This window comes from Vanellus vanellus (assembly GCF_965231255.1).
Source record: "Vanellus vanellus genome assembly, chromosome: 28".
In the NCBI taxonomy this organism is placed as follows: Eukaryota; Metazoa; Chordata; class Aves; order Charadriiformes; family Charadriidae; genus Vanellus; species Vanellus vanellus.
The window spans coordinates 2,006,819-2,019,123 of record NC_138933.1 but is presented as its reverse complement, the minus strand read 5'-3'; the positions used below and the strand labels follow the sequence as shown (position 1 = coordinate 2,019,123).

The 12,305-nt window shown below is 72.5% G+C and overlaps 2 protein-coding genes across 2 annotated transcripts; one reads left to right on the top strand and one right to left on the bottom strand.

The window, feature by feature from the left end:
* Positions 1–1,513: 1,513 nt before the first annotated feature.
* Positions 1,514–7,455, bottom strand: GDF11 (growth differentiation factor 11; the record flags this gene model as incomplete). The annotated part of the gene is made up of 3 exons (XM_082496516.1): positions 6,970–7,455; positions 2,684–3,057; positions 1,514–1,894 (listed from the first exon to the last, which is right to left on the bottom strand). The coding sequence occupies exons 1-3, from the start codon at positions 7,325–7,327 to the stop codon at positions 1,514–1,516; spliced, it is 1,113 nt and encodes a 370-aa protein (XP_082352642.1). The 5' UTR covers positions 7,328–7,455.
* A 1,463-nt stretch (positions 7,456–8,918) lies between these two features.
* On the top strand, positions 8,919–11,779 carry INPP1 (inositol polyphosphate-1-phosphatase). Its single transcript, XM_082496514.1, has 6 exons — positions 8,919–8,956; positions 9,901–10,115; positions 10,212–10,272; positions 10,361–10,561; positions 10,653–10,827; positions 10,951–11,779. The coding sequence occupies exons 2-6, from the start codon at positions 9,909–9,911 to the stop codon at positions 11,444–11,446; spliced, it is 1,140 nt and encodes a 379-aa protein (XP_082352640.1). The 5' UTR covers positions 8,919–8,956; positions 9,901–9,908; the 3' UTR covers positions 11,447–11,779.
* The last annotated feature ends 526 nt before the right edge of the window (positions 11,780–12,305 follow it).

The following is a 12,305-nucleotide window of genomic DNA, read 5'->3' as shown; positions in this document are numbered from 1 at the left end:
GGGGGTCGGCGGCCGCTCGGCGCCAGCGACGGCTCCGGCCGCGGCCGCGGTGGCATCGGCGGAGGGGAACGACCGGAGCGGCGGCGGCGGCTGAACTCGGGAGCGGCGGAGGCCGTTCTCACGCCAAAATAACCCAAACGCCCGAGGGAGGGAGGGGGGGGGGTGCGGGGGGGGACGCGAATCTGCCGCCTCAGCGGAATTTCCCCCCAGCCGGAGCCTCCGGCCAATTCTGGCCGGTGCCGCCTCCGGATAACCCCGGGCCACCACCGGCCGCAGGAGCCCCCGAGCCGCCCCCGGGGAGCGCCGGGCACCGGGGAGAGCGTCGCCGTCCCACCGGCAGTACCGGGGTGGGCATCACCGCCCCGCCAGCAGCACCGGGGCGAGAGGATCACCATCCCGCCGGCAGCACCGGGGCGAGCATCCCCGGGCCACCGGCTGGAGGACCCCCCCGAGTGGCCCCCGGAGAGCTCTGGGCACCGGGGCGAGCGTCGCCGTCCCACCGGCAGCACCGGGGCGAGAGGATCACCATCCCACCGGCAGCACCGGGGCTGGATCCAAAGCGTGTGCGGCAGCTCTGTTCCCCTCAAGCCATCCGTGCCCGGGGATGCCGCGGGATGCTGGCGGTACCGGCTGCCACCGACCGGTCTCCGGGGGGGCTCCGGGCTGAAGCAGCCCCTCCAGCGCCGTCCCCGCCGTCGGGTCGTGGGTGCCGGGATGGTGCCGGCGGCGTGAAGGGAGGGACGAGGGCGAGCGGGAGCTTCCCGCAGCGCAGCGCCGGCCGGGAGGGTGGTTAATAAATAAATAAATTAAAGAAGGGAGACGGTTTCCTCCCGGGCCGGAGCTGCCACCGGCGCTCGCGTGGCCTGGCTGCCCCGGTGCGCCCGTCCCGGGGGTCCCGCTGCCGGATCCCGCCGTCCTCGCTCCAGGAGAGCGCCCGCAGCCGGGCTGTCACAACGGGGCCATCGGCTGCTGGGGGGGACAGGGCCACCCGCCCTTGGATGTCACCTTGGCCGTGGGGCAGGCGGGGACACCCCCGTCCCCGCTGCCACTCCAGAAGTGCGGGGAGACGCGGGGTCTGCTCGGCCTCCTCCTCTCCCCGTCGCCGTTGAGCCGGGGCGGGAGAGCCGTCCGGTGAAGAGCCGTGCCGCCGCGCGGTGCCGCCACGTGTGCCGCCGCGTGTGCCGCCATGTGTGCCGCGGGCGGGGGTGGCGGTGCTGGGGGTCCCGGCCGCCCCTTCCCTTCTCCGTCCGGTTGCTTTATTGCACAATGCATGTCGAAGCGCGGGTTTGGTGCAGCGTTTCTCCGTGGGGTTCTCTTCTCTTTCTCTCTCTCTCTCTCTCTCCCTCTCGCCCCAACATCCGAAGGAATTTCAACGCTGTGTTCTTTGTATTTTTTTTTTCTTTTTTTTTTTTAAAAAAAAAAGCAACAAAACCCCAAAAAACAGTGGAAGAAAAGAGGAGTTTGGCGGTGGAAGGGGGGGGGCGCGGGGCGGAGGGGCAGCACCAGCCGGGCTCTAAGAGCATCCGCATCTGTCAACCACCATGCCCGGGATCTTGCCGTAGATGATCTGCTGTTTGTCGTTGAAGTAGAGCATGTTGATGGGGGACATCTTGGTGGGGGTGCAGCAGGGCCCCGCCGAGCCCCGGGGGTTGGCCTGCTGCACCAGGTGGGTGTGGGGGTACTTCTGCATGAACATGTACTCGCACTGCCCCGAGCAGTAGTTGGCTTTGTATCTCTTGGGGGCGATAATCCAGTCCCACCCGAAGGCCTCGAAGTCGACGGTGAGGGGGTAGCGGCAGCAGCGCGACTCCGTGGAGTGCTCGTCGCAGTCCAGCCCCAGGTTCCGCCGCGAGCGCTTGTTGTTCTCCAGCACCCGCAGCTCCATGAAGGGGTGCTGGGGAGGGGGGAGAGGGGGGGCCGTCAGCCCCGGACTGACCCACCGCCCCACGGTCCCACCATCCCGGCTCCCCGGGTCCCACACGGCCCCGCAGGGCTGCCACCAGCCCCATCGAGGTGTCACCAGCCCCATCGAGGTGCCACCAGCCCCCTGGAGCTGCCACCAGCCCCATTAGGGTGTCACCAGCCCCATCAAGGTGTCACCAGCCCCCTGGAGCTGCCACCAGCCCCATTAGGGTGTCACCAGCCCCATCAAGGTGTCACCAGCCCCCTGGAGCTGCCACCAGCCCCATCGAGGTGTCACCAACCCCATGGAGGTGTCACCATCCCCACAGAGCTTTGACCATCCCTGCAGAGCCGTAACTGGCCCTATGGAGCTGTCATTGTCCCCACGGGGCTGTCACCAGTCTCATGGGCGTATCACCATCCCCGTGGAGCTGTGACTGTCCCCACAAAGCTGTGACCATCTCCACGGAGCCATGACCAGCTGGGCAGAGCTGTGACCAACCCCACGGAGCTGTCATTGTCCCCACGGAGTTGTCACTGTCCCCACGGAGCTGTGACCACCCCCACAAGCTGTCACCAGCCCCACAGAGCTGTGCCACCACCCGTGCCCGTCCCCGTTGCCCCCCCCTTCCCCTGCAGCTCCCCGGGGAGAGCCGGGAGCCCCGTGCCCCCATCCGAGCCCCGGGGCCACCGCGACACCCCACGAGCTCCACGCAGCACCGACCCCCGGGGGCCGTGGGGGACCCCGAGCCACGCGCCCGCCCCCGCGCCGGCCACCTACCAGCCCTTCGGCCCCGGGTCCCAGCGAGGTGACCGCCAAGTCGTTGCCGTTGGGGTCGAAGGCGTTGATCTCGATGCCCCAGTTGTTCTGCGGCTGCTTGAACCAGTTCTGCAGCACGTGCTTGAAGTCGATGCTCTGCCAGTGCCCGATGCGGGAATTGAGGTCGATCTTGAGGGAGCGGATGCGGATGTGCCGACTGCCTTCCTCCGTCACCGGCTTCAGGCGGAGGATCTGCAGGTAGACGGTGGAGGTGTGCTGCACCGGCCGCAGGTACACCCACAGCTGCGCCTTCACCACTTTGGTGAACATGATCTTGGGGCTGAAGTTGAAGAAGCAGCAATGGGGGTTGCCCTCGATCTGCACCACGGGGTCCGCTGCGGGAGGAAGGAGGCGTCAGGGGCGGCCCCGAGACCCCCTCCACACACACACACCGCCACCGCCGCCTCCATCGCGCGCGGGGTCGGGGCGAGCTCCTCCTCGGTCGTTAGGAGTTGAAGGTCGGGTCAGAGGCCGCCCCGGGGGTCATTGCCCCTCCATCCGCAATAAGGTCCCCGGCTGCCCCCTGACCCCGTGTCACCGGGGATTCATGATCCCCCGCGGGGGCTGCGGGGACGGAGCCCCCGCTGAGCGGGGCCGGGGCTGAGCAGGACGGGGGGCTCTGACCCCACAGCACCTGCTCCGGGGCAGCCGGTTCCCAACGCATCCCCGTGTCGGAGCCGGGAACGCGCCTGGTCCCGCAGCCCCCCGAGGGGCGTCCATGGCACCGGGTACCACCGGGCTCCCGCCAGCGGCACAGCCGGGTCTGCGTCTCACAGGACACCCATCTCCCACCCTCCCATCTCCCACCCGCCCCGGGCTTGTGTTCGGGGCAGCCCCACACCTCCGCCGGCCCCGGCAGAGCAGCGGGGGACGCTTCGCCCAGGGCGATGCTCCCGGAGGTGCCGAAGGCGAGCAGCCACCGCGGGGACGGGGACACCCGCCCCGGTGGGGTGACAACCCCGAGCATCCGCAGCCCGAGCATCCGTCGGATCCGGGGAGAGGGGGGGGGTGTCCCCGGCCGCCCTCCCCCAGCCCCACGGCAGCACCCCGCGCCGGCCCTCCCTGCTCGGCAAACATCTGTGTCAAATTGAGCTGGGAATTTCCCCCCCCCCCCCCCCCTCCCCGCAGCCCCCTCCCCCTGCCACGCACCGGTCAGGTTTAATAGCACCCAGCTGCAGCGCGGGGCCATTTGCTGCGCGCGAGGCCTCCCCGAACACATGGGGGTCACGACACGGGGCCGCAGCCCCGGGAATGCCATGCAGCCCCCCCGCCGCGCCGCACATAAACCAAAGTGACAGGGGCTGGGGGGCCGCGGGCGCCCGCCGCCCAAACCCCTCCCAGCAATTTGCTGCGCGCAAGCCCCCGATTAAACCCGCCGTCCCCCGGGACATGCCCGGGGAGCGTTCCCCCCACCCCACCCCCCATCCCCTCGAAGCCACGCTGCCCACCATCCCCCCCCGGCCCCCAGCCCCGGGGCAGGTTGTGCCCCACAGCCCCTTCCATGGGGGGTTTGCCACCCGTCACCAGTGGGACGTCGTCCCAGCCCGGGCCAGTGGCCGCCTCGGGGGGCTCTGGGTCCCCCCGCGGTCCCGGTGGCTCACAGATGTCCCCGGTGGCCTTAGGGGCCGCGGTGCCCCTTTGCTCCGTGCTCGCCCCGTGACGAGGGCAGCGCCGGTGGGGTTATTTTTGTGGGGTCTCCCGGTGAGTGATGCCAAAGCAGCGCCGGAGCCGGCGCAGGTCCCCGAGAGCTGCCCCCGAAGCCCCTCACCGTGTCACCGGCCGCACCGCTGTCCCTCCCCCGGCCCGGGACCCGGCCTGGCACCCCCGGGGACAGCGGGGGAAAGCGGCCCCGGGGGCGAGTGGGGGGAGTTCTGGGGTGCCGGGGGGGTGGGTGGGAGCGGGGGGGCTGTGCCACGCTGGCTGCTCCTGGCACGGGGCTGCGGCGGTGCCAGGATGCTCATCCCGTCGCTGTGGCAACGGGGGATAAAGGTTACCGGGACATCGGTCACAGCTGAGTATGTGCCGGGAGGGGGGCGGCCCCGAGCCCCCCCCCCACCCCCCCTCGGCTCTTTGTTCCCACCGGGGCCCGGATTTGGGGCTCCCACCTCTGCCCCGTTAACCCCTCGCCTGCCGCAGGGGGACCGGAGACCTCCCCCGCCCCCCCCCCCGTCTCCGGGCACCCCGGGGACCCCGCGTCGCTCAGGTGCCACAGCGGTGGCTCTGCGGTGTCCCCGTGTCCCCGCTCACGTCCCGCTGACCTTGAGCGGCTCCTGCCCCCCCCCCCGGCCCCCGGCAGCCCCTCGCCCCGGCCCGTGCCCGCCCCGGCCCCCCATCGCCCCTCATTAAGCTCCCTCCACCCCGCAGGTCGCGGGGGTCACGGGTAGCCCCTAAATGGGTTTAGGACCCAATTAACCTTCCCGGGTTCCTTCTGCAGTTAAAAAATAAACCCGGAGGGGGGGGGTGGGGGGGGGTGAGGGGTGCTGGGGGTGGGGGCTTGGGATTAACGGGGGGCGGGGGGGGGGGCGGCCGGGGGGAACCCGAGAGGTTTATGGCTCTGCCGCCTATAAAGCCCTTTCCCTCCTTCTGTTCAGGAACCATAAAACCCCACACAATTGCCACGGGGGGGGCGAGGGGGGGTGGAGGGGGAGGAAAAAATCATAATAATAACGGAGCGGCGGCGGTCAGGGCAGGCCGGACCCTGCGGCGCATCCGGCTGCGGGGCCGGGGGCTGCGGGACCCCCCGGGGCTGCGGCACCCCCGGAGCGGGGCCGGGAGGAGGGGCCGCCCTCCGGCATTTATTTTGGGGGCCCCCCGAGCTGTTAAGGGGCGGGGGGGGAGGGGGGGGCCGGGGGCAGCGAGCGTGAACGCGGCGCGGGGAGGAAAACCCCAGCGTGTTGTCAATTTTATGGGTAATAAAATTTCAAAGCCGCCCGAGTCTATTAATGCCTGGGAAGGAAATTCGTCGGGGGGCTGCGGGGGGCTGCGGGGGGGGGGGGGGGCAGCGCCTCACACTTCCCTCCCTTCCGCTCGCCCTTCGCACCCGGTCCCCGGCCCCCCCCCCGGCCCCGCTCCCGGGGGTCCCGCAGCCCCCGCGGCCTCGTCCCGCCGCTGGAGCAGGTGGAGCCGCGGATGGGACGCGCGGTGCCGCGTTGGCACCGGGGGAAACTGAGGCACGGAGAGGTGCGGGGCGCAGCCGGCCGGACCCCCACCGCTCGCCCCCGGACAGACGGACGGACAGAGTCACATCACGGTGCAGCAAAGCCCCCGCGCCCGGTCCCCTCTCTGCCTTCCCACCGGGGACCCTCACCGCGCCGGCTGTCCCCAGCACGGCCTGCCGTCACCCTGCCGTCACCCCGCCGTCACCCTGCCATCACCGTGCCATCACCGTGCCATCACCGCGCCGTCACCCCGCTGTCACCCCGCTGTCACCCTGCTGTCACCCTGCCACGTGCCACGGCAGGAGGTGAGCGCTGGCACCCACTGCCCGGTGTGGCCCTGGGGACCGGGAGGTCACCACACCATCCACCCCGTGTCCCCAGTCCGGTCCCTGTGCCACGTCCCAGTACACAGTGCCAGGTCCCAGCTCCCAGCACCAGTGTCGGTGCTCAGGCTGGTGCCAGTGCCGGGTCCCAGTACTACTGCCGGTGCCCAGTGCCACAACACACTGGTGCCAATGCCGGGTCCCAGTCCCAAGTGCTGAGTCCCAGTCCCCAGTGTCAAGTCCCAATCTCCAGTTCCAGGTCCTGGTCCCCAGTGCCTGGTCTCAGCGCCCACTACCAAGTCTCAGTCCCCAGTCCCAGGTCGCGGTCCCCAGTCCCAGGTCCCAGTCCCCAGTCCCAGGTCGCGGTCCCCAGTTCCAGGTCCCAGTCCCCAGTCCCAGGTCCCAGCACCCGCTACCAGGTCCCAGCGCCCCGTGGCCATTCCCAGTCCCATCTCCCAGTTCCCGCTGCCCCGTACCGGCTGCCGGCCGGGCTGTCCCATCCCCTTTTCCCCGTGTCCCCTGTGTCCCCGAGAGGTGCCGCGCATCCCCCGGGACTCGCACGGAGCCCTCCCCGGGGGTGTGGGGTGTGGGGAGGGAGATGGGGGGGAGCCGGAGAGCCGGGTGGGGGGGGGGGGAAGTGGGGGGGAGGATGCCCACGGCCACACGGGACGGGGGAAGGGGAACCGAGGGGGGGGAAAGGGGGGGACGGGGACGCGGGGGGGGGACCCGGGGAAGTTTGCAGCGGCGGAACAAAGGCGGCACTGACTTTCCTGGGCCATGCTGATGACGGTCTCGGTGGTGGCGTGGTACTCGTCCTCCTCCAGGTACTCGTCGTGCTGCAGCGAGTCCCCCTGGAAGTCGTGGAGGTCGAGGAGCTGCTGGAGCGGGGGGGCCTTGGGCAGGAGCTGCTTCACCACCTCCCGGGTGATGTTGGGCGCTTCCTTCAGCCGCAGTTTGCTCAGGATCTGCGACTTGATGCTCTCCAGCCGCAGCTCTTTGCTGTGCCGCCGCCACAGGCACACGGGGCAGGCGGGCTCGGAGCCGGGGGGCTGCCCCTCCACCGCCGCCCCCCCCGCCGCCACGGCCGCCACCGCCACCGCCAGGCACAGCAATCCCGGGGCCATACCGGGAAAACCCTTTCCCCCCCCCCCCGCCCCCCCCCTTTCTTTTTTTTTCTTTCTTGGTTTTTCTTTCTTTCTTTCTTTCTTTTTTCCTTCCCCCCCCCCTTTTTTTTTTTTTTTTTCCTTTTTTATTTTGTCTCTTTTCCCCCCCCCCGCCGAGCCGCCCCCCCCCTTCCCCGCTTCCACCGCAACGCGCGCGAAGGTGCGCCGCGGAACGGGGGGGGGGAGAAAAAGGCGGTAATAACGGTGGCCCCCCGGGGGGGGCGGGGGGGGGGGCGGCGGAGGGAGAGCCCGGGGGGGGGGGGAAATGAAAGAAGGGGGGGGGGGGGAAAGAAAAAAGCGGCGGTAGCGGCGGCCCCGGGGTTTTATACCCCAAGAGAAGTGTGTCGTCAGCGGCCTTGATTGGCTGCGGGCGCACAAAAGAGGTTCTGGCAGGGGCTTGTCACCAGCCGCCGCCGGCCCCCCGAGCACCGGGAACGGCCCCGCCGCCACCGCGGGCTGCCCGGTTGGCTCCGACCCCCCCTTTCCCCCTCTCGCCTCCGGTTGCGGCGGGGGGCGGCGCGGCGGGATCCGACCCCCGGGGTCCCCCGCCGCACTTGCCGGGAGTTGGGTCCCGCCGAACCGCCCCGGTAAAACCGGGGGATGCGCGTCCCGGTGTCTCCATCCCCCGCCGTCCCCGTTCCCCCCCCCCGCCGCCCTCCCTCCGCCCGCCGCCGTCCCCACCGGCGACGTGTCCTTTACCGTGTCCTCAACCGGCCCCGGACCCCCCCCCCGCCCCGCTCCGTGCCGGTATCCCCCCCCCGCCCCCCTCCGGTGCCGCCCCCATCAGAACCATGGAGAGGGGAAGAGGGATGTGCGCCCCCCCCGTGGCACCGGGGCTGCACCGGCCCCGCTCCCGGTGTGGCGGTGGGGGGGGGGGTCCCGGTGCCATAAGGCGGTGGGGATACCCAGACCGGGAGGGTGTCCCGGTGCGGCGGGGGGGTGTTGGGGGGGGGGGGGGGTGTGATATGTGCCGTTAAACACCACCACCACCACTCCCCGGTGTCGCCGCGTCCCGCCAGGGGGCGCCACGCCGCCGCTCCGGAGCGGGCGCGTGCACACCGGCGCCGGTAAAACCGGCGCGAGACGCAGCGCCGGGACGAGAACGCCACCGCGCGGCGCGGGGGGGAACCCCCCACCGGCAGCCCCCCGGGGGGGGGGGGAGGAGTGGTTGTCGAGGGTCCCCGGGGAAGGGGGGGGGGGGAAACGGGGACCGTTACCGCCCCGTTGCGTCCCGGGCATCACCGCCCCCCCCCCGGTGTCACCGGCCCCGCGGACACCGGGTCACCCCCGGACACCGCGTCAACCGGGGTCCCTCGCACACGGAGGTCCCGTCCCCCCCAGCTCCGGGGTCCCTCGGACCCCTCCCTGGTCCCGTCCCCCCCCTCCGGTGTTCGGACGTCTGTGTCGTCCCCCCCCGGGGTCCCTCGGGCACCTGTGACCCCCCCCACATGCCGGGGCCCCTCCGACACTTGGGACATCCCCCCCCCCGCCGGGCCGCGGGACCGAGGGGGTTAATCCGGCGGCGTGACGTGTCCCCGCCGGCCCCGCCCCACGGCCGCCCCGCAGGAGCTGTCAGCGGCACCGGCCCCGGTAACGGCAACGGCGGAGGGGGGGGCGGCCCCCGAGGGTCCTCGGGATCCCCCCTGGGGCGTCGCAGGGGGTGGGGGGCCCCTCCGCCGCGGGGGGAGGGGGACACGCGGGGGGGGGGGGTCCCCGACGTGGCGCGGCCCCCGGGAAGGGCACTGCGCCGCCGCCGCCCCGGGGCGCCTCTGCGGGGGCAGCGCTGCTCGGGGGGGGGTGGGGGGGTGCGCGGCCCCATCACCCCCCCCGCCCCCCCGGACCCCCCCGCCGCCCCCCCAGCCCTGGCTGCTTCCTCTGCCACGCGGGACCGTCCCCCCCCCGCGGGGCCGCGTCCTTGGCCGGGCACTGCGTCCCCACGGCCGCGTCCCCGTGTCCACGTCCCCATGTCCCCCTGTCCCCGCGTCTGCGCCCCCACGTCCCCATCCCCATATCCCACATCCCCATGGGCCCACATCCACATCCCCATGTCCCCACGTCCCCACATCCCCGTGTCCCCATCTCCATGTCCCCATGTCCCCACGTCCCCACATCCCCATGTCCACGTCCCCATGTCCACATCCCCATGTCTCCACGTCCCCACATCCATGTCCCCATATCTCCCATCCCCATGTCCACGTCCCCACGTCCCTACGTCCCCATGGCCGCATCCCCATGTCCCTGCATCCCCATGTCCCTACATCCCCATGTCCCCACGTCCCCACGTCCCCACGTCCCCATGTCCCCACATCCCCACGTCTCCATGTCCCCACCTCCGGGCTGTGGCCTCTGCCCGCCGGAGGGGATAATTTTAGCTGCGTCCCCACCCCGGGGCCAGATCTGGGCAGGATGTGGCCGTGGGCGCTGCCTGCAACCGGCAATTAGGGACCGGGACCTGGGGGCCGTGGCCGTGGGGCCCCACCGGGACCTGGGGGGTGGCTGTCCCCCCCGTCCCTGAGCGCCGCGTCCCCCCCCAGTCCTGGCCATGGCTGGGGGGCTGCTGCAGGCCGTGGTGGGCGCCTCGGAGAAGGCGGCGCACATCGCGCGGCTGTGCCGGCGAGAGGAGCCCCTCTTCCAGCTGCTGGTGGCCGAGAAGACGGGGGCCGACAGGAACAGGAGGTTCCTGCAGGACTTCAAGACGCTGGCGGACGTCCTCATCCAGGAGGTCATCAAGCACGACCTGGGGAAGGAGGTAGGGGACGGGATGGGGGGGTCCCCAGGCTGTCCCCGCATCCCCTCCCCCCCCGCGCCCCGGCTGAGCCCCGCTGTGTGTCCCCCCACGCCGCAGTTCCCCGCGCTGCAGGGCCACATCCACGGCGAGGAGTCCAACGAGTTCAGGAACGCGCAGGGTGAGTCCCGGGGGGAGCAGCGCAGCCAGGGACACCCCCCCCACCACCATATGCCGGGGGGCCGTGGCTGAGAGCGGGGTGCCGGCAGGGGAGACGGTGACGGTGCGGGTGTGCGCCACGCCGGGGGACACCGCCGCCCTGCTGCTCTCTGTGCTGGAGCCCGAGCGGGCGGCCGCCGAGCTGCTGGCGGCTGCCGTGCACCGGGACGTGGCGCTGGGGGACACCGAGCTGGCCGGCGTGGCGCTCAGCGTCCCCCCCCAGGACCTGGCCATCTGGATAGACCCCATCGGTGAGGGGGCACTGGGAGAGGGCGGGTTGGGGACCCCTCTGCGCACACCCCCCCTGCGGCTGAGCCCCGGCGAATTCGGCTGCGCCCGCAGACTCCACCAACGAGTACATCGGGGGGCGTGAGGACGTGGCCCCCATCGATGGCATCGCGCCGGCGGGGCTGTGCTCGGCGCTGGTGCTCATTGGGGCCTATGACCGGCACACGGGCTGCCCCGTGCTCGGCGTCATCAACGAGCCCTTCTTCCGCCGGGACCCCCTCACCCGCAGGTACCGGCACTGCACCGGGGTGGGGAGGGGGGGGCACGGCTGGATGGTGGCCCTCAGTGGCCGGGGAGAGCCTGGGGACGCGGTGACCGGGGGGGTCCGCGCTCAAAGTCCCCGTCCCCGCAGGTGGCAGGGGAGGTACCACTGGGGCGTCGCATACGGGGACACGCGGCTGTCCTCGCTGAGCCCCCCGCCGCCGCCGCCCCCCGCGCCACGCGTGGTGCTGAGCCGGGCGGAGGGGGACGCGGTGCGGGGGGCCCTGAGCCCCCTCTGCGGTGACCGCCTGCGCTTCGCCGCCGGCGCCGGCTACAAGATGCTCTGCGTCATCCTGGGGCTGGCGGACGCCTACGTCCTCTCCGAGGGCAGCACCTTCGCCTGGGACGCCTGTGCCCCCCACGCCATCCTGCGGGCGCTGGGCGGGGGCGCGGTGGCCTTGGCGGGGGCTCTGCGGGCACGGCGGGCGGGCGACACCGGACCCCCCCCCGAGCTGGTCTACAACCGGCCGGCAGAGGGGGTGACGGGGGCCGAGCGCTGGGCGAACCGGGGGGGCCTCGTGGCCTACGCGCACCCCCAGCACCTGGAGGCCGTGCTGGCTGCGCTGGCCACCGTGCCGGGGCTCTGAGCCCACCACAGTGGCCGGGACCCCGGGGCGCAGGGTAGGGGGTGACAGGGACCCCGGGGTGCAGGGTAAGGGCTGGCTGGGAGCAGGGTGGCCGGGACCCCAGTGTGCAGGTTATGGGGTGGCCGGGACCCCGGGGGGCAGGGTAGGGGGTGACAGGGACTAAGGGGCACAGGGTGGCCGGGACCCCAGGACATGGGGTGGCCGTGACCCCGGGCTTCAGGGACTGGGGTGGCCGGGACCCCGGGGTGCAGGACATGGGGTGGCAGGGACCAAAGGGCACAGGGTGGCCGGGACCCCGGGGCACAGGACATGGGGTGGCCGGGACTGGGGTGGCCGGGACCCCGGGGTGACGGGTACGGGGTGGGTGGGAGCAGGGTGGCTGGGACCCCAGCGTGCAGGTTATGGGGTGGCCGGGACCCCGGGGTGACGGGTACGGGGTGGCCGGGAGCAGGGTGGCCGGGACCCCGGGGTGCAGGACACATGGTGACAGGGACCAAGGGGCACAGGGTGGCCGGGACCCCCGGACATGGGGTAGCCGGGACCCCGGGCTGCAGGGACTGGGGTGGCCGGGAGTGGGGTGGCCGGGACCCCAGGACACGGGGTGACAGGGACGGGGGTGACAGGGGCCCCGGGGCGCAGCGTCCCCGGCAGCGGTGTGGCTCTGTGTCCCGGCGCCCCCCCGGCGCCCCCCCATGTCCCTGTGCCCCCCCGCGCCGTTCGGGCCCCATTAAAGCTCCGTCCCCCGTCCCCGCGTGTCCGTGGCGGCCCGGGGGGGGGGGGGGGGGGGACGCGGGGGGGACGGGACACGGGACCGGCGCGGGGCGGGACCGGCGCGGGGGGGGGCGGGGCGGGGCCGGGG